The sequence below is a fragment of the Nyctibius grandis genome, chromosome 1, assembly GCF_013368605.1.
Source record: "Nyctibius grandis isolate bNycGra1 chromosome 1, bNycGra1.pri, whole genome shotgun sequence".
Lineage (NCBI taxonomy): Eukaryota > Metazoa > Chordata > Aves > Nyctibiiformes > Nyctibiidae > Nyctibius > Nyctibius grandis.
In genome coordinates this window covers 130,773,175-130,800,325 of record NC_090658.1, presented here as the reverse complement: position 1 = coordinate 130,800,325, position 27,151 = coordinate 130,773,175, and the positions used below count along the sequence as shown (strand labels likewise).

Genomic DNA, 27,151 nt, shown 5'->3' with positions numbered 1-27,151 from the left:
CAGAGGTTAATTTTATATGAGTATATATACCCATGCATCCTCCAACGACACACATTTCTGATCCTATAATCATTATAGGTACTGAAAGAGTGTGTACTAGCTCACATATGATTTATAATACAGGGAATCCATCACACACACACTTAAACGCCATTTTTGGGGAGGGTTCATGTAGTCCTTACTTATTTCCTAACTCAGTAATTATATATGTGCAAACGTATACATGCACACACATGTGTAGGGAGAGCAGAGAGACATTTACAGTATGACCCAATGCCATGGAGATGATGATTCCAACAATTTACAATTGAAGACATCTAATCCCAGTACCTGGGAGTGTTCCCTGGTACTGTTTAATATAGGCATAGTCTTAAATTCTGCTAAAGGTAACTAAAATACCAAAGTTTCTTTATAAATTTAAACTGTGCTGTCTCATCCAGAATAAGTCTATAAATTTAAAATGGAGAACGAAGAGAACTAGCTGTAATTTATTACCATAATTATTGTCAAGGTGTAGAATCATAGAAATGCTGGTTGGAAGGGACATGTGGAAGTCTTTGCTCCAAACTCTCGTCTGAAGCGGGACCGTCTTCAACACTCAATCAGGTCATCAGTGGCTTTGTCCAGCTAAGTCAGGAAAAGCTCCCAAGGATGGAGGTTACAGAAGTGCACAGGGTAGCGTGCTCCACCGCAGCACTGTCCTCCTGGTGACAAAGGTTCTCCTAATGTCCAGTTTGAACCTTCCAAGTTGTAGCTTGTGGACATTGCGACTTGCTGTACTGTCTATCACTGCTGAAGAAAGAAGACTTTGTTTACATCATCACTGTAGCTTCCCATCAAATATTTCAGGGTGGAATTAGCTTGCCCTTTAGTGTCCTCTTTGGCAGACTCAGCTTCCTGCAGGTTGTGTGTGTGTAGACCCCTTGCCATTTTGGTAGCTTTCTGTGGACCTACTTAGTTACGCAACATCCTTGAACTGGCAAATAACCTGCCCTTCTTTGTGCAGGAAAAAACAAAATGCAAATGTCGGTGTCACCTTATGTGTAGTTACAGTTTCACACAGTTAATGGTTAAAGGGGCCACCAAATAATCTAATCTTCAGGCTATGGCACACTTCTACAGTTCACCCATATTTCCACATTGAAGCTCAGATAACTGTAGTACTGTGTGCCATGGACAAGAAGCAGGCAATGGAAAAGTGCAGTCAACATACAAGGCCTCGGCAGTGGCAGAAGAATTCACTAAATATTCTTAAATGATCCCAGGGGAAAGCTATTCACTTTCCTGCAGATAAAGTGAGAGATGAAGACGAAAGTGCAAAACACATTAATTGTCCATGTGTCATGGAGAAATATCTCCTCCCGTTCCTTCATCTGCAATATGGACCACATAAGCCAGACGCAGAGCAGCAGGCCATCATGTCCTCACTGTAGGGTAATCTGTGCTTCAGTGGAAGGCAAAAATGGAAGAAAGACAGAAAATACCTCTGGCTAGTTATACAGAGGGACATAGGGGGATATTACTTTCTGAGCAGTGGACACTCCCAAGTGTAAGAGTTGACTATAGTAATTGTTTTAATGAGAGCTGGAAACCATTGTGGGTGCTGGGCGTTACAAAAATGATGTTCTCGGTAAAGCTTGTGAAGGCAAGGAATGATGGACAGAGACATAGATTCATGGATTCTGGTGCTGTGGATGATCACCATGACCGTCCCTGCTAGCCTCCTGCATCTGCAGACCATAAAATTCAGCACAGAAGCTTGGATTAAAAATAACTTAAGAAAATAGATAATGTCAAGCATTTATCCTTCACTTAAGAAACTGCATTTTACTACAGGTTGAATTTATGTAACCTCAGCTTTTAACCATAGGATCTTCCTGTGCTTCTTTCTCTTAGCAACACTGGAGCTCCTCTCAATATGAGAAAAAAATATCTCCAGGGAGGGGTATCTGTGAGAAAGAAATTTGTGCCCCTCATTTTGCCAGACTTGATGTTATTAAATTCAAATAGATCTCACCGTAGTAGGTACTGTACGATAAACATAAATGTGAGCACAGTGATCCACATTGTTTGAATATATTAACTTCTTTTATTTTTGGTTTTTTTTTTTTTTAATAGATTAACAATTACTTTTTTTCTCATTGTCCTCTAAGTACTTTTGGGCATCCAAATTGGGTGTTTCTTTTTGGATAAATTAATGTCAAGGAATACTCATTTCACTTGAATTAAAATCCTTTCTTTGCTTTTCTTAAATGCTCTCATTTAAATGGGAATTTTAGAAAAGATACAAGTGACCTGTAATTTAAAACTCTTGATTTGTGACTGGTTGAATAGAAATAATGGATAGTCAAATACAATGAATGTTCATGAGGTTTAAGCAGGAGGTAAATGCTTTCAGTGGCTAATGTGAAGTATAACATTTTCATTTTAGCAAAAAATGCAAAAATATTTTTTATTACTTGTAAATAGCAGTATAAACAGTAAACTGTTTACTGGAGTCAATTTTAATTAATTTCATCAGTGGCTGAAATAAAGGTTGCTCTTATTGGCCTATTACAGCATAATTAATCATAGGTAATAATTCATTTTACGTGACTTCTTGAGGTTAAGCATTGGCACAGCCATTCGTTAAAATTGTGGTGAGAATTAATAACGTCTAAAAGGTTTGCCACAAAAACCTGAAATATCTGTAAAGATTTATTAAAGGCTAATGATTGATCTACTTGCCTTTATTTTTTAAACCTGATCTCAAATATGGGTCATGCAACTGTAGAAATATATTAGCTGGCGTTTGATCTGTTCACAGTGGTTAATGGTCTCTGTGAAACCTGTGACACTATGTAGGATATTTTTCACGGTGTCCTTAAGAAGATGCATGTCGTCACTTAAGTGAGGTTTTATGCTCAAGGTGAGGTTCTAGGAATGAAGAATTCCACTTACAATAATCAGAAATGAGATATTTTAAAATGTTCATGTAGCCTCAGATGATGCCGGCTGTAGAACACATCGCCTCTTCTCATTACAGGGACCTTCATAAGGAACTTTAGTGTAGCCAGCCAGTCTAAGGAAGTGATCGTCCCTCTGTACTCGGCACTGGTGAGGCCGCACCTTGAATCCTGTGTCCAGTTGTGGGCCCCGCACTTCAAGAAAGATGTTGAGGTGTTGGAGCGAGTGCAGAGGAGGGCGACCAAGCTGGTGAAGGGTCTGGAGGGTCTGACCTATGAGGAACGGCTGAGGGAGCTGGGGTTGTTTAGCCTGGAGAAGAGGAGGCTCAGAGGTGACCTTATTGCCGTCTACAACTACCTGAAGGGAGGTTGTAGCGCAGTGGGAGTCGGCCTCTTCTCCCAGGCAACTAGCGATAGGACAAGAGGACACAGCCTCAAGCTTTGCCAGGGGAGGTTCAGGTTGGACATTAGGAAGCATTTCTTCTCAGCAAGGGTCATTAGCCATTGGAAGGGGCTGCCCAGGGAGGTGGTGGAGTCACCATCTCTGGAGGTGTTTAAGAAAAGCCTGGACATGGCCCTTAGTGCCATGGTCTAGTTGCCATGGTGGTGTCAGGGCAATGGTTGGACTCGATGATCCCAGAGGTCTCTTCCAACCTGATTGATTCTGTGATTCTGTGACAGTTGGGAAAAACAAAATTGCAATCAAGGAACTGTTAATTCTTTCCAGTGGTTTTAGCGGGTGACAGAGCTGTCTCTTCTGTATTTGTACAGCGCGTTGCAGCTACAATTTGCAATGTAATATCCAGGTATTATAATAATGAAATAAAGCAGGAAAGGGAGGAGATGTTATTTTCTAGCAGAAAGACAACCCATTGCTCTATTGTACACCCAGTAGGGTTCCCAGGAGGAGCTGTGATTGCAAGGAACCCCTTGCCAATGTCACTGGTTTGTCTTCATGATTAAAGAAAATAAAACATTTTCCTAAATGTACCTCAACACCATCTTCAGTTAATGGAGAACAGTTTAGGGTTCCCTCATGGTGGATGGAGAACTGCCTTGAGCCAGCTGATAGGTAACGCCAGAACAGCTGCTGACTTAGTCACAGAATCACAGAATCACAGAATCAACCAGGTTGGAAGAGACCTCTGGGATCATCGAGTCCAACAGTTGCCCTGACACCACCATGTCAACTAGACCATGGCACTAAGTGCCATGTCCAGTCTTTTCTTAAACACCTCCAGAGATGGTGACTCCACCACCTCCCTGGGCAGCCTCTTCCAATGTCTAATGACCCTTTCTGAAAAGAAATTTTTCCTAATGTCCAACCTGAACCTCCCTTGGCGAAGCTTGAGGCTGTGTCCTCTTGTCCTATCTCTAGTTGCCTGGGAGAAGAGGCCGACTCCCACTTCACTACAACCTCCCTTCAGGTAGTTGTAGACTGCAATAAGGTCACCTCTGAGCCTCCTGTTCTCCAGACTAAACACCCCCAGCTCCCTCAGCCGTTCCTCGTAGGTCAGACCCTCCAGACCCTTCACCAGCTTGGTTGCCCTCCTCTGGACTTGCTCCAACACCTCAACTTCACAATGTCCTTCATAGTCTTCACAATGTCCTGGTTATCAGGCTGTAGGCTATGATATCGTTTGTCAAAACACTTTGTGATGTCAAAGATCAGACCAGGTACAAGAGCTCTAAGGTTTCTGTTCATCGGGTAGGGATTCTTTGGGAGGCAGGGAAAAGTGCATAACTTGGAGTGCAGCTACGTTTCCTTGATTAACCTTGAGTTGTGCCATAGCTAACCCATTTCCAGTGACCTCTCTGCAGTTTCCTGGCATTCTCTGCCAGTTCAGTCTTCTGTGTTCAAACTCATTTGATTGTCATACTTTTAAGTTTTTTGAATCTCTCTCTTTATCAACCAGCTAAGCAACTTTTTCACCTTTTCTGATTTGAACTCCCCTTTCTTGCTCTTTGCAGACATTTGTACCACCCACTGAAGACTGTACATTTCTGATTTGCCCGTCTCCGACCTTACTGCAATTTTTAATACTTAAACTGGGCAAATTTTTAGCCCTCTCTTTCAAAAGTCTTTCAGGAGTATCACTTTAAGAGGGGCAATAGCTATACTTTATATTTAAAATAAATAGTAGGATTTCAAAAGCTCTTAAAGGCAAGATACAGTTTTGCCAAAGCACTGTAAATCATAGAATCATGGAATGGTTTCTGTTGGAAGGGACCTTAAAGATCATCTAGTTCCAACGCCCCTGCCATGGGCAGGGACACCTTCCACCAGACCAGGTTGCTCCAAGCCCCATCCAACCTGGCCTTGAACACTGCCAGGGAGGGGGCAGCCACAGCTTCTCTGGGCAACCTGGGCCAGGGTCTCACCACCCTCACAGGGAAGAATTTCTTCCTAATATCTCATCTCAATCTCCCCTCTTTCAGTTTAAAACCATTCCCCCTCATCCTGCCACTCCATGCCCTTGTAAAAAGCCCCTCTCCAGCTTTCCTGTAGCCCCTTCAGGTACTGGAAGGTGCTAGAATGTCTCCCCGGAGCCTTCTCTTCTCCAGGCTGAACAGCCCCAACTCTCTCAGCCTGTCTCCAGAGCAGAGGTGCTCCAGCCCTCTGAGCATCTTCGTGGCCTCCTCTGGACTCGCTCCAACAGCTCCATGTCCTTCTTCTGTTGGGGGCCCCAGAGCTGGACGCAGCACTGCAGGGGGGGGTCTCACGAGAGCGGAGTAGAGGGGCAGAATCCCCTCCCTCACCCTGCTGGCCACGCTGCTGGGGATGCAGCCCAGGATACGGTTGGCCTTCTAGATATAATTTTAATGCTTTTGACTTGGAGATTTTTTCCTGATCCTTAAGGTACTTCTCTGCTGTTCCTCTGTCACATCTGTAGTCTGATTTCATTTTGAAAGGTGCTCTGTTTTGTCTCTGTGCCCAGTCATTGGTCTTTCATCACAGTATACACAACGTCTACTTACGCACTTTTCACCAACATTCTCCTAGCTGTGTTCGAGATATATAAATTGTCAACATTTTATCTTTTTAAGCTTTTATCTACTTAAACAGTTTGTTTCTGTTGAAGACTTTCACAGAAAACAGGTTGCTTGGGCATTTTTTGAACTTTCTTTCTAGAATTCTTGTATTAGTTTTGGTGGACTTAAAAGTGTTTGTCTAGTATAAATTACATCTGAATTTTCATCCTAGCACTATTTTGCTGGAAGCCCTCTCAACGTCTGTCTGTCATCATGAAGTTCCCTGCTCTGTTGCTGTCTCTTTTCAGTTTGATGCCTGTGAGAGGTCTCTGGTGAAACCTGTACTGCTTTTTGCATATTTGTTTTTGGGAAATCATGAGGGAAATCATGATCCCAGTCATATTTCTGTATATCATATAACTGTCAGATTAGTTTAATGAAAGTTAGATATGAAAGAGAAGCTTTCAGAGTACAAATATAGCAATCTAACCCTTTTTTTTTGCATTCTAGCCTACAGTTCTCAGGTATTAAGATATGTAAGGTTTTCTTCCAAGCACTATGTTGGTTTTTAGATTGACACTTCTTCCAAGCACTATGTTGTTGTTTAGTTATTTCTTCCTGAAATAACTCTAGAGAGAAAAGGATAAAACTAAAATTTTAATTATTCTAAAAGAATAGATATTAGAATATCTTACTCTCCTTTCTTCTTTGTTATAGTCCAGATTATTTAATATTTTCCACCTCCTTACATTGAGCTTGCTATAAATAGATGTTCCTACGTATTATGTTTACCTCCATTTACCCCTTTTCAAAGCTGTTCTCAATGCATGGCATATTCTTCACATTTCTATTATTCCTTGCCTTCCATTATGCCCATTTGTTTAGGAAAACTCTGTGTGTTGCATAACTGTAGTACAGAGGCTTTGCAGCTAAAGGCTGTAAACTTTTAAGCAAAAAATCAATCATATTTTCTCCTAAACTGACATTAAAAAATATTCCCTTCATAGATTGAAGCTGGATTTCAGTACTGAGTCCAGGCATTTTATTTATATATATATTCTTCACTTTTCCATCTATGCTTTTTCTGTACCAGAGCAGATCCCCAAAACTGCTTTGGTTTGGGATAGTACAGCCATTTTTGTGAACAAATCTCCTCTTAAGACTCTTTTTCTGGAGACTTGGGTCTCTGTAGCTCCTTATTCCTGAGCCTGCTTGCAGTTGTCCTGGAACATCACTCCCTTTCCAACCGAAAGGGAATTCTTGGTTTCCATTTGCCTTCACAGGAACAAGTCACACTTGAAGCAAACAAGTAAAGCTTTATATCAGACAACAATATTCAGGTAAAGCTTTATATCAGACAACAATATTCAGGCTATTGAACACTTTTACTCTTTGACTTTTTTAAACACAAGTTTTTTTGTTTTTTTTTTTTTTTGCTTTAGGAGTTACAAGACACATAAATATTCAGGCCAACTGAAATGCCATCTAGAAATAATGGTCTCAGCTTCCTAATCATTTGTGATTGTGTGATTTAGTGGGTTTTATGTTCTTGCACCCACTTAAGCAGCCTGTGCTATGAGGATGGGCTCTGGAAAACTGGTCTCGAGTCATTCTTTGCTTTCTGCAGTCAGCTGGCTCTACTCCTGGCAGATGCAGCAGTCAGAAGGCTCCTGCTCTTCAAAGACTTGTCCTTTGTTTATCTCTCAGGGCTTTTTGGGGATTATATTAACATTTGGTTTATTCACTGCTCTTTAAGGAAAATTTCAGTGTTTCAACCATCTTCCCTCATTTTGCAGTCATCTTCTTGTCCTAGGGTTCTTCCCTTTGGAAGTTGTTTGTATTCCGACTCTATGTTGCCTTTGGCAAGAGAAGGACCTGACACAAGTCCTAAAGTCATTCTCTGACTTCCCATCCACCAAGGCAGTAACTGAGGTAGCATTTTTATAATTCACTCAGGATTCAATTATTATACACAATTCCATTTCTGAAATGATTACAGTCTGCCACCTCACCCATGGCAATGGGTGCTATCTGGAGACAGCTTCACATATCTTACTTGCAAAATCCTGAGGGAGACATTGGGATACTTGCTCAAGATGACGTAGAAGATCTGTGTCTGGACCAAAACGGAGCCAGAGGGCTGCAGTTTGTGCCTGTGGATTTTACAATTAAAGAAATAGAGATTAAAGGGATGGTTTATTTGGTTAAAGGGACAGACATTTAGATGCCGTATCTGAGATGTCCACGTGGGGCTGACAAATCGTCACAGGGTGTGTAGGAGACCTGCTGCCTTCCGTAGGAGCTGAAGTCCAGATCATTTGTCCTAAGCCATCTGAAATAAACGACATGCCTTCATGGCACAACTGAATTAGTGTCTTAATTTCATGCAGCTGAAGATAGCATCCTATTTATTGAGCTTGTTAGAAATGATATTTTTTCTGGAAATGGTAGGTAGTATAGCCGAATTATCACCATATGGAATTCTTACCTGAAGTCAAAATTGCATCACCATGTATATTCCACACATCGTGACATAACTGAATTTTTTATTACCTAAGCATGGTAATATTGTTTCCCTTTGCCCCACACTAAACTTGCCCCACACTAAATATTTATATTAGGTAAGGTTTTGCATTTGAGTTTTGAAAGAACAGAAATGCTGTCAGCCCAGGGCTTGTAGTATTTAGAGAAATTATGTGGCATAGATGGAAAATTAATTATGAAGAACACAATGTAATAGTGGGAAAATCTGCAAAATGGGGATAATGGAATCCAAATTTAGAAAGTACTTTGAAGTCTTTCAGACAAAGGCGTGGTGCAACTCTGACGTAATATTAATCTTTTATCCTCAGTTTTTCATGCCCATGGATAACAGGATATATTTCCTGAGCAGATCTTTATTCACTGTGTTTATCTGTTATGATAAAAAATGTCAACATAATTTCATTAATTTAATTTTTCAAAGGAGCTTTGCAATGAAACAATCTTCTGAGCTACTAAATTCATAACTCTGTGACAGCAGAAATCGATGATACCAGCAGCAGACTAAAGCTGTGTGGAATGTCACACGGTGGGATAATGAATCTTGTGCTGTAGTTAGTGCCTGAAGTTTGAGTTGCAGTTCGATACGAGTCCTATCCCCTAAGCAAAGGGCAATGAGTTTAAGTCGGATGTCCCAAGGACTTATTCTGTCCCCAGTTCTCTTCTATTTCCATACTCCTTTTTTACGTTGTTCAAGAATGACCTGTATACCTCATACTAATCAATGAATCAGTGTGTTTATCATTTATAAAAAAGCATATATATGAATAAAAGACAGTCATTTATGGTATTTCAGTTTGTCACAGCGTTGTTACAGTAGCCTTGTTACATAGTGAAGTGGGAGTCGGCCTCTTCTCCCAGGCAACTAGCGCTAGGACAAGAGGACACAGCCTCAAGCTTCGCCAGGGGAGGTTCAGGTTGGACATTAGGAAGAATTTCTTCTCAGCAAGGGTCATTAGGCATTGGAAGGGGCTGCCCAGGGAGGTGGTGGAGTCACCATCTCTGGAGGTGTTTAAGAAAAGCCTGGACATGGCACTTAGTGCCATGGTCTAGTTGCCATGGTGGTGTCGGGGCAACGGTTGGACTCGATGATCCCAGAGGGCTCTTCCAACCTGGTTGATTCTGTGATTCCTTAATAGACATTTTCCTCTCTGACCTAATAGGCACAAGTATGCCAGATAAGGAATTAATTTGAGTGGAAGTGAGTGAGTAGGACTGCAGAATACAAGGACTTAAGTTCTGAAAGACAACATTTTTTTCTTGAGGAAACTAAATTCACTCAATCCAAAGTATCCAATAGAAACCTAAGCTGAGCAGTTCGAGCCTGAATTCTCCCCAAACACAGAATCTAAAATTGTGGACTGCTAAATCTTTCCTGTAATATAAATAATTTTAATCAGGGGAGTACCTTTGCATTCATAATGTGTTACTTTATTGATAGCAAGTTCATCACATATTTTGGACATACTTTTTCCTAAGGAGACTCTGTATACAAAAATAGAAGTCTTTCTTCCCTTGTTTTGAGCTTTTTTCTGTATTACTGATATGATAATTATCTAATACAAGGTAAAGAAATACCCACGTGAAATGCAGCAACTTTGAGGAATGTCCAAGTAGCAGGTGATGAAATCAAAGAAAATTCATGTATTGTCTTCCACATAAAATGAGTGGGGAAAATATAATAAATGTACAGTGGATTTTAGCTCCTCTTATAAACATTAAACACAAAATACAGTGTTAATATACAGTTAAATCAAAACTGTTTATTGTGCTGTTAGGAAGGCTTTGGAACAAGTAGCAGATTTTCTTGTGTTTTCTTTGAGGAGATGGAAATAAATATATTTGGAATAAAAGCTTTGTATTTTGTTGCACTCTTACAAAGCTTGGATCCTAGTCTAGGGAAGACAATGGAATGATTCGTACTGCTTTATGCTATTAAGTGTTTCAGTCCCAGCCAAGAAAGTGACAAATTCAGTGACATTTTTTAAAACCACCTGTCTTCAGTGCAATAGCTTCATTGTACCGTTGTGGGTTCGTATGCCCACATTTTTGACCTTCTTTCATTTCTTACCGCTCTCCAAACTGCTTTTCATGAGATACATTGTGATTTTTCAGTATTTGAAAGTCTACGAAATATGTTTTTGTTTCCAAAAGCAAAGCTTAAAAGTTTTTGTAAGAGCCATGGTTATTTTAGCATGCTGTTTTTACAGAAAATATACAATATAAACCAGTTACGCCTGAATTCTTGACTCCACAGCAATGTAAGATGCTGTCAATAATACAATATTGCTGTTAGTTATGAGGCTAAGGTTCTGTGATTCCCATTACTCCTTCCATATTTAATCCTTCATTAATTATCTTTGTAATTAATGTGTTCTAACCTAAAGCTAGCATTTCTCACTTGCATGACCACTTGTTTTGTTCTATATTCACCTAACCTAGCGTTCAGATTCACACAGGGGAGATGTTACAAACCTGGCATTGCTTTCCTTGGCGCCGAGTATAACTGGGTTGTCAGTAAACACAATTTATTGGCATGTGAAGGCTCTCACCATCTGATGTAGAAGTTTAGGGTTAAATTTGGGCTTTCAAATGAGAATTTTGTAAATGTGGCAACTTGGTGCCTTTCTGTTTCCAACACTGTAGCTGAAAGATTTTAACTCATCTATATAAAGATCATACAGAAATTGTAGTTAGGTTAGGGTCTACCTCATCAACCATGATGAAAAGAAGATAATACAAAAGTCCCAACTCTTTGTACAGATAACAGTGTTTGGGATAGAAAGGCTTTGTTAAAGCTAAGTGAACAAAGGAAAAAGAGGGGAAGTTCCCTCATTTTCACAGCATTTAAGGCTGGTAAAGGCTCACTGCATTATTTAATTTGACATCTTTTGTGTCATAGGTCATTACGTTTCATCCAGTTACCATTTTATTAAGGCCTATAACTTTTTCCTTTAAGTTTAACTGATATTTGTCTGAAGTGTCTCTCCCAGAAGGAAATCTGATTTGATGTGAAAACATCAGGAGATGAAGGATCAACCACTTCCCTTGGTTTGAAGAACATAGATTTACAGGAGCACGGAATGATCCAATGGTGTAATTAAGCAGTGCAGTGTTTTGTAGCAGATACCACCTTCAGTATTTAAAATACGTGCCTACTTTTCCATTTGAATTTCCCTGGTTTCCATCCCTACCACTGACTCTCGATATGCCTTTTCATTGCTTGTTCAAAGACCCCTTTTGCACTTAGTCATTTTCTTCCTGAGAAGATGCTTATATCCTTTAATTAAAAACCTCTGGGTTTTCTTTTGAAAGGCTAAACATATCATGCTCTTTGTGGCTGTCACTGAAACTATTTTTGAGGATCTACTTAATGTCAGGATTGATCTCACCAGTGCTGTTCCTGCCAACCTCTTTTTTACTTCGGTGTCCCAATTCAGTCACTCTTCCATTTTATTGCAATATTGCCATGAAATTCCATATTTACTTGCTTGTCTGCTGCCACTCTTGCACTTTCCTCAAAGACTGTTCCCATTTGCAGGTATGGTGTGTATCACTTGTTCCCTTAGGGAGAGATTTTACATATGACTGTTTTTAATACATTTTTGATTGAATGGGCCCAGTGCAGCAAGTAATCACTTTATAAGACCATCCTATCAGCCTTCTCATCTGAGTTATCCACAGATTCTGTAAGTTGAGACTTTTTATTTCTTTAAAATTACTGATGAAAGACTTTACCAGCAACAGACTTTGTACCAATCCCTGCAGAAGACAGATAAAAATGCTGCCATTCAATGCTTATTCCCTTTAGACAATTTTTTTAGAACTGTCATTTAGACAATTCTTAATCCATTTAACATGTGCACTATTGATATTATATAGTACTAATTTTTTAATCAGACTGTCATGAAGTAATAAGTCAAATGCATTAATAAAGTCTAAGCCTATTACATCCATGCTATTACATCCTACATTTATTACAACTAGACTTGTAATTTCATGAGAGAATGAAATCGAGTTTGGCTGACAAGACCTATATTCCATGCAACCATGTTGACTGGCATTAATTATATGCCTATCTTCAACATTTTTTCTTCAGTTGAATGCTGCAGGGGATATTCTCTTGTATTGTCCAGGAGCAATGTCAGACTAATCCTGAAGATGATGTGGTTCGTCCAGCTCAGTGATCTCTGCTGTACCCTGGCTAGCAAGGCAACACAACTCAAACCAGAGATATCCCATATCACGTATCACAACCAAACTGATTTCCCTAGGGTGCAGACATTTCTCCTGATAGAAATGCTAAAGAAGCTTTCCACTGGCATCTGCAAGAAATCACTGGGATATTTTTTGAACCTGAGAATCCTTTTGAATTAAGTTAAATCACAATATACTCTCTAGGAGCACACTTAATGCGCTCCAACTGTGAAAAGCACTCAATCCAGAGTGAGCCCAAAGTAAGCCCTCCTGAAGTTCTTGCAGTGGGGAAGTTCAGCCTAATGAGGACATAACCAGTGAACAAGATGATAGTAAAGTTTTGCTGTCTCCTTTTTTTCCTATAGGCTATACAATTAGTTTTTTTTATTCCTTTTATGGGTTCTTCATTTTAAAAATAAGAATAGAAAAAGTGTCAGTAGTAGTGATCCTGCTTTCAGATATTCTCTTCAATGTCTGATTATCAAAAACAATTTGCTGCTAAGGAATACACAGGATCTTAGCAAACTTTTTGTAGCTATACCATATAAATTTTAAATACTGGCAAATAAGGAACTAGTTCATTTAGTAGATTTTTAGAAAAAAAGCAATATTCTTTGTTTGAACTGACAGTTTCCTTTATTTTGAATTCATTGAGCTAGTTTTACTGAAAAATATGACTGAATTTCTGTGAAAAAATTATCAATAACAGCATTTTGTACCCCATTTTTCACTGTCTCCTTTACTCTCTTAGTTTTGATTTGATGGGGTAAAAAACTCAAGTGATTCTAACAGTCACCAGGAATGCATTTTATAGCAGTTTATTGTTCTATCAACACATTTTCTTATCTCTAAATTTTCATTTGCTGTGTAATTAATTTGTCCTTTACTAAAACAAATAAATAAAATTTAAGAAAATCCTCTGTTTAGAGGCATGCACCACATTGTAGCTCCTATATGTGCTACTTTCTGTAGGCACTAGAGGAGATGTGATTTCCTGTGGTCCAGGCAGAAGTTTCTAGAATTTATGGAAAATTTTATTTTGATTACCAACTGCAGGATTGGCTGGCCCATAGTGATAAATTGGCTTCTTGCTGTATAAGATTGACGTATTTTAATACAACTGTATAAAAGAGCGTGGAACACACTGAGAAGGTAAAGTGTTATATTTTGTAAAGCAGAAATTCACAGTGGATAATAAACCAAAATTATCTCCTAGTTCAATGCTAACAAAGTCGCTAAAGTTATTTGAAATACAAAGAAGAAACTAAAAAAAAAGAGTAGCCACATGTTAGTGCCATTGTGTACCTGATATATTTTACAGTCTCTTTCAAACAGTGGGAAAATCACCCTGAAAAACTGAAAAGTAGTCAGGAAACCGTGAGTTGCAGGAGTGCAACATGTAGGGACGGACTGCTCACCCTCTCTGGAGGCATGAGTATGAGGGGCTCTCAGAAGAAGCCAGTGGGAGCCAAAGTTCAGATAAAGGCGGTTGGTTCTTCACGTACAGTGTAGTAGATATATCCCATATGCTTTTTAAACTCTTCCCTGGGCATCTGCTTTCTTTCTCCTTTTTGGAGCTGGTTGCAACCCTCCTACTTCGTTGCTTCTGTTTACGTAGCCCTGTAGAAGGGCTTTCACCTAGATTCGTGTCTTCCTGACGCTCAGGAAGATGCTCAGGCTCCAGCACCTCATACCTATTTTTCAGGGGGATGCGGGGAGGGGAGGAAGGTCGGGATGGGATTCGCCTGCCACCCCGAGCAGGGACCTGCCTCCATTCCCCCCCATCCCCTAGGTCACTTAGTGCCATGGTCTAGTTGCCAGGGTGGTGTCAAGGCAACGGTTGGACTCGATGATCCCAGAGGGCTCTTCCAGCCTGGTTGATTCTGTGATTCTGTGCTTATGACCATGGCCAGAGAGAGGCTGAAGGTCTGAATTAGGACATTCTTATGTTCTCAAAAAGTAAAAAAAAAACAACTTGTGTCCAACAGTGTCATTAATTAGAAAGATTGATTCAATTGAAATATTCAGAAAAAGAAGATAAGGGATGACCTCCTGGTAGTCTTTGTACAGAAAGATCTTTAAATAAACAAACTCAGGTAATAAATAAAATGTCTATTGCCTTTGTTTTTCTTCTTTCCTCATTTTAAAAGTGACAGCTATTAACCTCTTGATGAAGTTACCTTGACTTCTGGTGGATTTTCTGTCCGTTGGGTTCTTTGAGTGAAGAGCTGTTACTTTTCTAAGTACAAAATATGGGCCTGTTTCAGTGAAATTCTCTCATCTATGTTAGGCAGGAAATCAAATAAAATTACCATAATTGACCCTTCTTCAAAATCTATCGATCTGTGATTATTTCCATTCCTTTCATCCTTGTTACTTTGAAGGTAAAAAGTGAAAGTTAAGTAGATCCCCAACATGGGGGTTCTCAGTGTGTTGGTGTTGACCCCTTTGTTTATTTAACACAGTGCTGGTTTAGGAAGAAGCTGGAAAATTTATTAGCGATAACTACTACATAATAAAAATTCCCAGGCTGGTTTGGAGAAACAGATGCTCAAAAGACCTACTGCTTTTTCGTGTAATACTTTGCATATGCACTAGGGCCTAGGCTTTAGCTAGCACAAATTGTTTTATCTCCAAAATCAATAAGCTCTGAAATGTGAGGATCTGCCACCTATTTTTTTACATTTTATTTAGATATTTACTGGATTTAGGCCCTTTATTTCAGTGGGTAAAGAGAAGCAAGTCGTTTATTGAAGAAGTGGGGGGCAGGAGGGAATAGTTTTGGTGTTGCTTGAATTTTATAACTTAATTCACCCAGGGCTGGACTAGCTAAAGATGAAGCCCACGTGGAGCTGCTGGGTGGCTGGGTATTCACAGGTGAGGTGCTCTCAAGCCAGCCCTTTGAAGTTGTTCCACTTTGCTGGAAATAATTAAATGCTTACTGGGTACAGCAAGTTAAAAGGAATGAGTTCGCTTCTATAATCCGTCGGCTTGGGCACTCACCTGGGAGATGATTAAGAAGGTGAAAATCTAAGCGCTATTAGGAAGAAAAAAATTGAAAGGGAGCACTGAGGTGTCACTCAGATGTCTTTTTCTATTGCTCTTTACAGGAACATTTTTGCCAGAGTTTGAATCCCCACTGAAAGGGCTCACTGTAGCTAATCCTCTGAGAGTGGCTATGTTTTCTAAGTGGGAAATGGATACAGGATAAACAGACAATCTGCTGTTGGCACACAGCCCTCTCTGCCACGGTGTAATAAAGTCTTATCATCTGCAGCGAGGTTCTTCAATGGCTAAGCTCCTTCTAAAGCTGAAGAACTGAGCACCATAACTGGCAATCCAATAATGGCACCTATAAATAAAGGAGTTCTATTTGCGCAGTTAACAGCAAATGAAATTATATTTAGTGATTCAATAAATTATTTAAAGAACATAGTTCAAACTTCGAGGGTTTTTTGGGAGAAGGCTTCTAGAAAGGTTCGTACTTGTTAAAACTTTTGTAGCTTAAAGTGAAGCATGCTTTTACTGTGGAATATTAAAGATCAGCTAATTAAAAGCAATGGGTGAACTGAGGACACCATAACTCTCTGACTTAATATAAATGGACATTTCATGAGAAATTCTGAAGGAGGCACTAAGGTGAAGAGCTGAGTATCACTGAAAGAATAGCATCTATCACTGATCATTTTAAATCATTTCAGCTGTTCGGTGTTAGCCTGTTAAATTTCTCTTTAAAAGACATGCAGCTTTTTTGAGAACAAGTGAGTTTATTGTTTCTCTTTGATTACTGCCTCTCTATTTTAAGAAATCTAACAAAAAAGATTGGATTAGAAATATTTCACTGATTTTTTTTACAATACAGAGGAGTGGTTAGCTGCTTTGACGCCTGCTCTGTTCTTTTGGTGCTGTAGCATACCAAATGTATGAAACCCAAACTGAAATGTGATTATTCTGTTTTCATAGTCAAACTTAAGCCTAATGCAAAGAGAAAAATAAGAAGATCAACAGGGAGAACCCAGTTGAAGTTTCCTTTTGCCGCTTTGACTGCAGCTGCGTCACATTCACAGAATCACAGAATCAATGAGGTTGGAAGAGCCCTCTGGGATCATTGAGTCCAACCATTGCCCTGACACCACCATGTCAACTAGACCATGGCACTAAGTGCCATGTCCAGTCTTCAGCACTGATGAGCTGATAGTTTCTACATGCTACTTAGGGTAACCTCGTGGTATCTTTTGATTCCTTGTTGTGAGGCATATTGCTCGTGTGGAGAGATTTCTCTTTTTCTTTTCCTGTCCCCGATACCATTTTCTCTCTGTGCTTCTTCTAGGAAATCTTACAGTTAATCTGTCCCACGTGGAGCCTTTTACTTGTCTGTTTGCTCATGTGTACCCAGTTGATCGGTATAGTTCCCACTAAAATTGTTGGGAAGTAGGAGTGCTCACCACAAATGACTAAGATTGTTCTTAATAGGAATAGCCACACCGTGTTCTGAAAGAAAATCCACTAGATTGTAGAAAGGCTTTGAGGAAAATTAGAGCTGAATCTGATAGGACCAGCAGCATTACCTCCTTGCTTTTCCTCTGAGGATGAACATTGATTTTAAATATGCTCTAGGTTCTAACAGTCTGTTAGCCACACATCTGAGGATTTTTTTCTGGAGGTCAGGCTATAGTTCTCAGAGTAGCACCATTATTTCCTTATTCAGAGGAAAAGAAGAAAGCTGATTCTTTGAACTTTTTGATTAGTCAGAGCAGACAGTGTTGACAAGATGTAATTGCTGCTTCAGTTGAGAGGAAAGGTATTGCCTCTGTTGTTTTGAAGTTCTTTAAGAAACTCTCTTGTGATCTAAATCTAGTCATCTTAGACAAGCAATTTGCTCCTGAGTGATAAGAACCTTTCATAAGGTTCACATTGGCTTAAAAAAATAAAAGAATTAAAGTCAGAAGCCACTCCTTAATCTCTTGTTAGTTGTATGATGTAGGCTTGTGAGAGCTGGACAGGCCACTGTCCGTTTGCTCTCCTCCTTTATCTCAAGCAGCAACAAAATTCCTGACCTGGGCTTCAGGTAAGGCAAACCCCATTATTTTCACTGATAGTCCATATTAAACCAGGAAATCTGGAATGAAATCCATCCCTGATCTAAGCTGGCCATCAGTTCATGCCATAATATAGAAAGTCCATTTCACTTTATTATTAAGCCAATTATCTGTGACTTGTATTTTTATTCTACTAAATGTATGATCCTTTTCTGTTAACCTACCATCAGAATTTGCTTTCAGATAATGAGTTGCTTCTGTGGACTTCAATAGGTGTAGTGCATGTGAAAGAGGAATTGGGCCATCGTTTGCCTGGACAGTATCCCGGTGGACAGGATGGCATTGCTTTAGCTACAGGTTACATAAAACTTGTGCATTTTTGTCTTTTAACCTCAGTGAGCATATCTTTGTTGTATTGTGAAGCACACTAGATAGGAACTCATTTGATTTTATCAAAATTTTCGTTACAGATATCCCAGATGTGTCCCCTTTTACTCCTCTGCCTTCTAGACTAAATTTAATCCCAGTCTTTTAAATCCCTTTTGATAGCTAGCCCACCCCTCTGTGCCTATTTAGGTTTTCTTCATTTCAGATGCCCCATTAACTGGTATAATACTGTCATACTTTTCCCTGTTGTGTCTCTTTAGTATATCCTAGCATCCTTTTTATATCTTTTTACTTTTTTTTTTTTAAATTAAAATTTCTCTTGGTACTGAATTGGTGTTTCTGTTGAACACTTCTCAGTTACTCATAGACTGATTTTTCTTGTTTGGTGACAGTTGATTCAGAAACCATCACTGAGACAGATTCAGCTGGTTGTTGCACTGCATGAAATTCAACAATTCTGTTGAAGTCAGTTGAGTAAATCTGAAGTTTATGCTGGTATAAACAAAATAAAGCCTGGCCTAGTGTGATCAAGGAGCTTATTATGTCCCCACCAAAAGGCAGATCTGGCTGTCTAGTTTACTTTTGTTTAGTATTATAATGTTTTAACTGAAAAATAGGGTAAGTTTTCTTCCCCGTTCATGCATATATTATGACAACAAATGTGCCTACATTTATACATTGTGAAATATGTAATATATAATATTTATGAAATATAAAATATAAAATGCTTGTGTAGCACTCAGTGCAATGGACTTTCACCCTGAGATGTCTGAGCACTCATCAATCTAACCATTAGTTACGACTGAAGTGAATTATGTGGCCAGATCCTTCACGTTTTGTGAAGCTGGATCTTTCAGTAATATTGTGAGTGATTAGACACATAAGGAATGAAAAAATCATGCCCAAAATGTAACTGAAAAATAGGAATAATATGTTTTAATGTGCTGTAACACCTGCTAATCTTCCTTCAAATTAATCTACTGTCATAAAGTTCAGTCAGGCTTTCTTTGACTCTTTTGAAGCCTGTTGGCATCGGTGGTTTGGATGATGTCAAATTATCAATCATTTTATCAATTATTTTATCCATATCTTACCTCATGGAAACATCCCAGTTTCATACTGTCAAGACAGACATATAAGTTTTCATATTTTAATGTTGTGTTTAGAATACTTAAGAATATTTTACTAGTTTTTAGTTACAAATATTTAAGAACTATTCATTTTTTTTCTCCTGAAAGCTGACAGACTACTAGTTTATTTCATGATGGCCTTGTCCAAACTAGCAGATATATTAAAGTTGGCATGTATATAAAATATTGTATAAAAAGGCTTAAGTATAAATGATGGTAAATCAAAACACCTTTAAGGAAAAAAAAAAGGAAAACAAAGGATTGTGCTTTGGATCTGGATATAAAAAACTAGACATGCACTAGCTAATTCTCACTAATAACAACTGATTTTATTTTGTCTTTTAAGGTAAAACTGGCCATGCAGAGGTTGTACGAGTAGTATATCAGCCAGAAAACATCAGCTTTGAGAAACTGCTCAAGGTCTTCTGGGAGAATCATGACCCGACACAAGGTAGAGTGATGAGTGAGCCAGTATTTAATTATCTTACTAATTACAGCTGGGATAATTAGTGTTTGAGCTGCATGGAAGAGATGATCCTTGAAATCACACTGGAGCTCAAGAATATGATTGCAGACATTTATTGACAGAGAAAGAGAGGAAGAGAGAGATGAGAGTACAGAAACTCACAATACCCCTCCTCCTTTACAGCTGTCTGTGCTGGGAAAATTCCCACAGAGAGGCACAGTAGACAATAGAAATTTTTTTTCAACTTTGATTATGACAATTTCTTCTGTAATGCCGTCTTTTGTCTCTTAAATTAAAGCATATTTCTTTGCAGCTTCAGAGCTGGTCATTTTATTTGTGTTGAGGACCTTTATCCTTCATAAAAATCTTTGGTTTTTATATTTTTCAATGGCAGTGAATATCTTTTGTGAAGGAAACAAAAAGAGGTAAGAGATGGTGTGTAGAGGCACCAGCAGAGCATTCTAGCTATTTGCCTTATTCGAACCTTTTGATTTAATTTATCTTTCTTGGAAGAAGCTTCGTGATGACATTACACACATCTGTGCAAACATAAATGGGAAACTGTGTTGAGAAAACATTTTCCATGTTTATATAGTTTCAATAAACATCATCCTTTCTACCATTTCCCAGAAATATTACACACAGTAACTCATTTCAATATTTTAACAGCTATCATAATTATGCCACTTGTTACTACATCTGGGAACAAAAAATGCAGATGATACCTTCAAAATGTGGTACCATCCTGGGAAACAGTAGCTCTGAGAAGGATCCAGGGGCTATTGTGGATAAGTGTCTTCCAGTGAGCGCAGAGCACAATGCAAAGACAAAAAGGGCTGTTGCAACTCCTGCCTATATAAAAAGGGAAGCCTTGGTCAGGAGTCTGAAAGGTATTTTCTATATGCAGAGTGAGTAAAATCTCAGAACATTTAGTGCAGTTTCTGTGTTGACACACCAGGAATTATAACGAGATATTGCTAGGGATTCAAAGGAGGGACAGAAAAAGGATATAGAGCCTAGAAAACTGGCCTGGTGCTGTGAATAAACACGTTCAACTAGTTGAAGAGACATAATGCTATGATCAAGTAATCTTCACAGGTACTTATGTGAGGAACAGATACCTGGTAGTGAGACTGATGACCCAACCACTGGTAAGCCATAACAACTTCCAGTAGTTGGAAGCTGAAGGTTGAAAAGTTCTACCTTGGAATAAAATCATTTCACAGCTCTCAGTGTAATTAAATGTTGCAATATTTTTTCCATCAAAACCCTTTCAAATCTTTAAGATGAAATCATTTATCATTTTAAAAGAGACGCTTGATTTGAGTCATGAGAAGAAATTCTATGTCTGTGTGTCAAGTGCGGTGGCCTATACTGGGATCTGTTGATTTATGAGCCTTCCTTTTCAACTCCTTCCTTTGTAGTTGTGTTCAGAGCAATTTGTCTGCGCCATCCTTGAAATACTTGCAGCTCTGCATTGGGACAGTGACCATCTTCAAATCATGCTTCAGGGCCTCTGTGGTTTGCTCGTAGGGGTCAGGAAGGAGGTTTTCTCCCTGTCCCACCAGTGGTTGTTTTTAGGTCTTTTTTTGTTCTTTTTTTCTTTGGATTGTCAGAGATTGGCCATCACCAGAGGCTGGCTTCTTTGTAATGGGCTGATTGTTTTGATATGGCAGAGAATCCTATTTCTAGATAATTGGTTCATGTGTCTTGCTCATATGTTGGGATTCATCCTGATTGCCAGAGCTGGGAACTAATGGCCAGGACTATAGGATTCTTCAACTCCCAGAGCAGTGCAAGGAATGGATTTCTACTGAAATAATCTCGGCAACTACCACCTAATCAGTCGTCTGCCATATCTGTAGTCTTGGCTTTGACAGCATATGGTTGGGCTCTGCCTGTGGCACACATGCAATAGGTCAGTCTCTAAAGGACTTCAGTGCTTTAGGCTGACTGAAGTTCATGTGCTAGACACTGGTATGTGGGTGAATTGTAGTAGTTGTGATTCCTTCTGGCTTTAAAACAAAGTAAAATGATGACATTATGTCTTTGTATTCACCTTGCATTCTCACATAACTGAGGTTCAACATTGTTCCAGTCTGTGCTTTCAGAAGAAGGTTGGATGCTGGCAGATGTATGATTCACTCTTTGATTTCTGGCAACTGGAGAAACATCACCTAATTAGGCCGGGCACAAAGCCATGCTAATGTGGCTGTATTCCTTCTGAGATGTGAGTTAATATCACCACATGACACTGTGCTGTGTAGATACCCAAGCCATTCACAACTGTCTCAGGCATCTATGTGGCACTGCAGTGTTTGGTGTAAACATACCTAAGCCTTTATCTAAGCTTGTCTCAGTAGAATATCCAAATGGTCCTTCTGTAATAATTTGCCAAAAGTGAGAGCATCACTTTGTCCACAGAGAAGACGGCAGTCTTCTCTGAAGACTTGCAAGCCCCAGACTTGGACAGGTTGCTTTACTTATGTATTTTTATGGTTGCTTAATGCTAATCTCTGCTCAAGAACTTTGCAAAGCTTATCACATCTCTACCACCTTTCTTGATTTGAGGAAAACCTAAAGCACAAGGTCCCAATTTCAAGTGTCTTTGTTTTGTAAGATAGGGATGGTGTGCTTATACACCCTTTCAAGTTTGAGCAGTTAGCAGTAGAAGATCTTCAAGGTAGAATTGTTTCTTTGCCTTGGTTTGTATCTATTCCTCGCTTTTATCTTGCTATGGAAAATGTGGTTTTATGTAAAGACATTGAAGTTGAGAGTTATCTCTCTGACCTATGATATTTTTCTCCTTTCCTGAGGTTCACCTGTGTGCACACAGTAACTCTTATTTAGCCAGCCTTGTGGGAATGCAGGACTCAGTCAAAGAGAAGTTTTTCACTAAGTAGATACATTTGGAAGATTTCTTATTCATGAAATTCAGCACACTCTTTGGATGAATCCAGTGTCTCATATAGCCAGCAAATGCTGGTCTTCTTGAATATAGCACTCACTCAAAAGTATAAAAGCTTTGTCTGTGGCACTGTCTTATCTTTTCTCCAGAAGTTGGGTTAATGCCATTTAAGCCCTCCTACCCCCAGCAGAGATAATGGACTTGTCTAATTGTTCTAACGTCATTAAACATCAAATATGTACATTCTGTTGCAGTTAAAGACCTTTCAAATATCAATCTAGATGGTACCAAGTTGCTAAAGAGTACAGACTGGCAATCCTATCATTCATTATTGTATGGGCATATTAATATTCAAAAGTTCCTGCTTTCCAAACAGTTGGACCTCCTGCCTTCAAGATGAGACTGACATCTCACTGGGATTCGAATTTTCTCTGGGAGGCAGCTTGACTCTTGTTTCGTGAAGCTCTTGAGTCTGACTGTTATACAGAAGTCTATTGAATAGCAAGAACCTTTGATCAAGTCAGTCTATGAGTTGAAAGAGATTCTCCCAGATGAGCATCTCCTAAGTGTGGGGCCCTGATAAAGTCCTCCATGACTATTAATTTAGGCTCTATTTTATAATTCATTACATTTGGGATACTGAAAAAGCAACAAACAAACCCCAGACTTCTGCCAAGTGACATATGGTTGTCATCTCTGTTCAGCCTCTACAGCACAGATCAACATTCCTTCTCTCCTAGGAACGATCTTCTCTGGAAGAGAATTGTTCTGTATAGCTCTATAAGTGCCGGAGGTTGTTGCTTCTTTGTCATTGACACAGAAAAAAAGAACGAATGTGATATGCTGAAAATACTGCAGAAGGATCTTATGGCTATTCACTTTGTACGTAATTTTATTTTTCTGAAGTTTATAGAGGTGTAGGGCAGACTCTGTATTGCCTTGTTTTTGTACTAAAGGGGCCATCCTCAGAGTCTTCTGAATTTTTAACATACAAGCTTGACCATCTCCTTCAAATTGCACCCTGACTATGGTTCTGCTGGCACCTCCCTGCTGTGTGTCTAGAGGGATGTGGACTTTCTGACCATCAATTTGTCTGTCTTGTGCCTCAGCCTGTAGTTTCACAATTGCTGTAACCTAATCTTTGATTTAACTGTTAGGGAAAAGGGCAATTTTCTTCTCTCTCTCTGACCTGTCTGTAGGATACAACCTCTTTCTTTATGTTGACACTGGCAATCACAAAGTTCTCCGATCAAGCTGAAAATTAGCCCTGCATGAATTGAAGTGAAACGTAATTTTCAGCCAGGACTTAAATTGCCAGGAGCATGACTGCTAGTGGGACCACCCTTCTGGCATTAGCACTGCCCTATAGTGTGTGCGCCAATTGCAAAACCCAACTGTGCTTATGTTCAGGGAAGAAGATCTCATATTTTGTCTGCTCAGAAAGTTTGGCCACTCTTTGTGGGGTGTCAGAAATTAATTCTCCAAACCTTTGGAAAAATGTACCTGCTACAAGAGGACTCTGTTTGTCATGGTGCAAATGTGATTCCCGTGAAGCATATTACTGGTCATAATTATCCTGACCCTGTGTGTGGTTGAAGTCCTACATGTGTCAGAGATTTCAGCCCAGTCCAAGGCAGCTTTAAAGAAAGGCTCCCTGTTCCTTTAATGGCTGTACAGAGGACAACCAGAAGACAAAACAAATACTATTTCCTTCTCTTTAAAACATGTTTGGGGCGATGAAAAATCCACTCATCTTCTTTAGCTCTTTTCTCTCTTGAATACGATCCAAAATGAATTCTTGTTTTGGTAGTTCTGCTCCCCATGTTTGTCAGGAGTACCTACTCCTTTCCAGCCCCAATAAGTTAGCTACAACTACAGCTCTCTGGGGTGAGCCCCTGTTGTACACAGATCCCATCCTTTACCATTGCTGCTTCTGGCTTTCTGTTTGGATTTTTGAATTAGTGGAAGGAGCTGGGAGGAAGCCAGGACTCCATAGTTTTAGCCACCCTCTGACAGTGGGGTGAAGGGCAAAGGCACCCATGGCCACCACTGCCCGGGACCTTCTGGAAATTTGCTTCTAGCTTATTGATTCTTTGAGAGTGAATATACAACGAACCAAAGTTACTAGTAAGAAACCTCATTCCTCCTTTCTGTCATGAAAAAGTCCTTATCTTGCCTGTGTTTGTACAGGAAATGCAAGCAGAACTGATATTTTTCCAGCGGTTGAAGACCATCTGTACTACAACAAACTCATCACCTGCCAGATTCACTCAGTACATCTCTTGGTCCATATGTCTTGTGTATCCACGATAAAGAAGAGATGTATGAGCCGTTTCTCCTCCCTGTGACCTTCCAAACAGTTTGGCATTTAGCCTTAGTGCTGATACGTGAATTCTCCACATTAATATCTGTTTTTCATTGTGCTGACCCATTTTAGTTGCAGAGGATATATTTATTTCTCACCAGTTTTGAAGGACTGTACTTTTTTTAGACATTGCATAAGGAATCTATCATCTGCAAATAATTAAAATTAGACACTAGAAATGACATTGTATTGCTAATGAGCAGATGTGTCTACTTATACCAGCGGAAGAACAGCTGTACACATAAAAACACGCTACAGCGACCCTAAACCAGCATTATGTATTCTGCTACAGGCCTGTAAATTCATTTAGAGATTAAAGGGAAAAAAGTAATCTCTCCATGTAAAATATAACCGTTTTTGATTTTTTCTTTACATTTCTGTAACTCTGTTCCCTTTATAATTTGAATAAAATTTGCATGTCTCAGATTAAGGCACAGAGCACCTTTGTCTTGTATTTCAAATGTTATTAAGAGTGCTGATGGTTTCAGCATTATTACAAGGTGTAACAAAAACCAGTAGAAATACAAAATCTGTTGTCACCAGACATATTAAATATATTCAAAATAGAATTACCAACCCCTCAGGGAGCCATTCTTGGTCCAATACTCTTCAATATTTTCATTAATGACTTGGAGGATATAGTGGAGAGGATGCTAATTAAATTTGTGGTAAAGACATTGCTAGGAGGCTCTTGGAGGAAACGAATAAAAACCAGCTCGGTGTTGATAAATTAAAAAAGCCATGGAAATCGATATGCTGAGACACAATAAAGATAAATGTATATTGGTTCATGCGGGACTGAATACTCAACCATAGAAATATGCACTATGTGAGTTGTTTGATAGGAGATACTGTCTTCTAGTGCCTTCAGGTTCTTGTAATTCCTGCTCTATCCAATGAAATCTCAATGATGGGACTTAGTTGACTGATGTCCAGCCATCCCACCAGCAACCCATTTAGTAGTCCCTTGCCCATTATTGCCTCATAAATACCTGTGGTCTATACTTTTTGCAAAGTAGCAAAGAGAGTCTTTGCCAGTGGTGCTAACCACCAACACTCCATTTTGGGAATGCAACTTCATTTCTTTCATTAACTGAAATGCCTCATGTCAGTCCTCATGTCAGCGAGTCCAGAGGAGGGCGACCAAGCTGGTGAAGGGTCTGGAGGGTCTGACCTCCGAGGAACGGCTGAGGGAGCTGGGGGTGTTTAGCCTGGAGAAGAGGAGGCTCAGAGGTGACCTTATTGCAGTCTACAACTACCTGAAGGGAGGTTGTAGTGAAGTGGGAGTCGACCTCTTCTCCCAGGCAACTAGAGATAGGACAAGAGGACACAGCCTCAAGCTTGGCCAGGGGAGGTTCAGGTTGGACATTAGGAAGAATTTCTTCTCAGCAAGGGTCATTAGCCATTGGAAGGGGCTGCCCAGGGAGGTGGTAGAGTCACCATCTCTGGAGGGGTTTAAGAAAAGACTGGACATAGCACTTAGTGCCATGGTCTAGTTGACAGGGTGGTGTCAGGGCAGTGGTTGGACTCGATGATCCCAGAGGTCTCTTCCAACCTGATTGATTCTATGATTCTGTGATTCTGTGATGTTAGGTTGTTCCCATTCTTTGTCCTTTCTCTAGAACGAAATATGCATTTAAAATAAATACATATTATTAGGCTGTTTTGCGTCCCCAGGAATTTTAGCTGTCATGAGCTAATTTGCATATTAGACTCTTTTTATCCATATAAATTAGAATAGACTTTTTTTCTGACCTATATTTCCAGTTTAGGAGATGCTGTTTTTCCATATCACAGTGAGAAGCTGAGATTTGACTCTGCATCTTTTTTAATGAAGGGGATTATTAGCCAGTGCAGTGGTTGCTGAGATGGCTGAATAGTTTGCATTGAGAAGTGAGTGGTGCTGAATCAATTCTGGCTCAAGGGCAAAAGTCCTTCTGGGCTCTTATTTCTTCTTACCTTTAAACTACTTCTAGCTTATTTATTTTATAGGTGACAATGATGTGTTAACCAGTTCTCCACTACTACTAAAAATTAACTTGTTGATTTTTAACTTCTGAAGAAAAATCTGGACCTCTCAATGCTTAGGACTGTCTTCAGTAGCTTTCAAATATCCATGAAGTCCATGAAGTGAAACTATCCATGGGTATGTGGTGTGAATAACAGCAGCTGGATCTATATGTGTATTTACAGAATCAGA

General features: G+C 39.4%; 1 protein-coding gene across 1 annotated transcript in view; it reads left to right on the top strand.

The window, feature by feature from the left end:
- The window catches only part of MSRA (methionine sulfoxide reductase A), a 327,591-nt gene that overhangs the window by 177,779 nt on the left and 122,661 nt on the right, over positions 1–27,151 (top strand). The window contains exon 4 of the mRNA XM_068405678.1: positions 19,559–19,663. Within this exon, the coding sequence (XP_068261779.1) occupies positions 19,559–19,663 (105 nt within the window). The remainder of the gene's footprint in view (positions 1–19,558; positions 19,664–27,151) is intronic.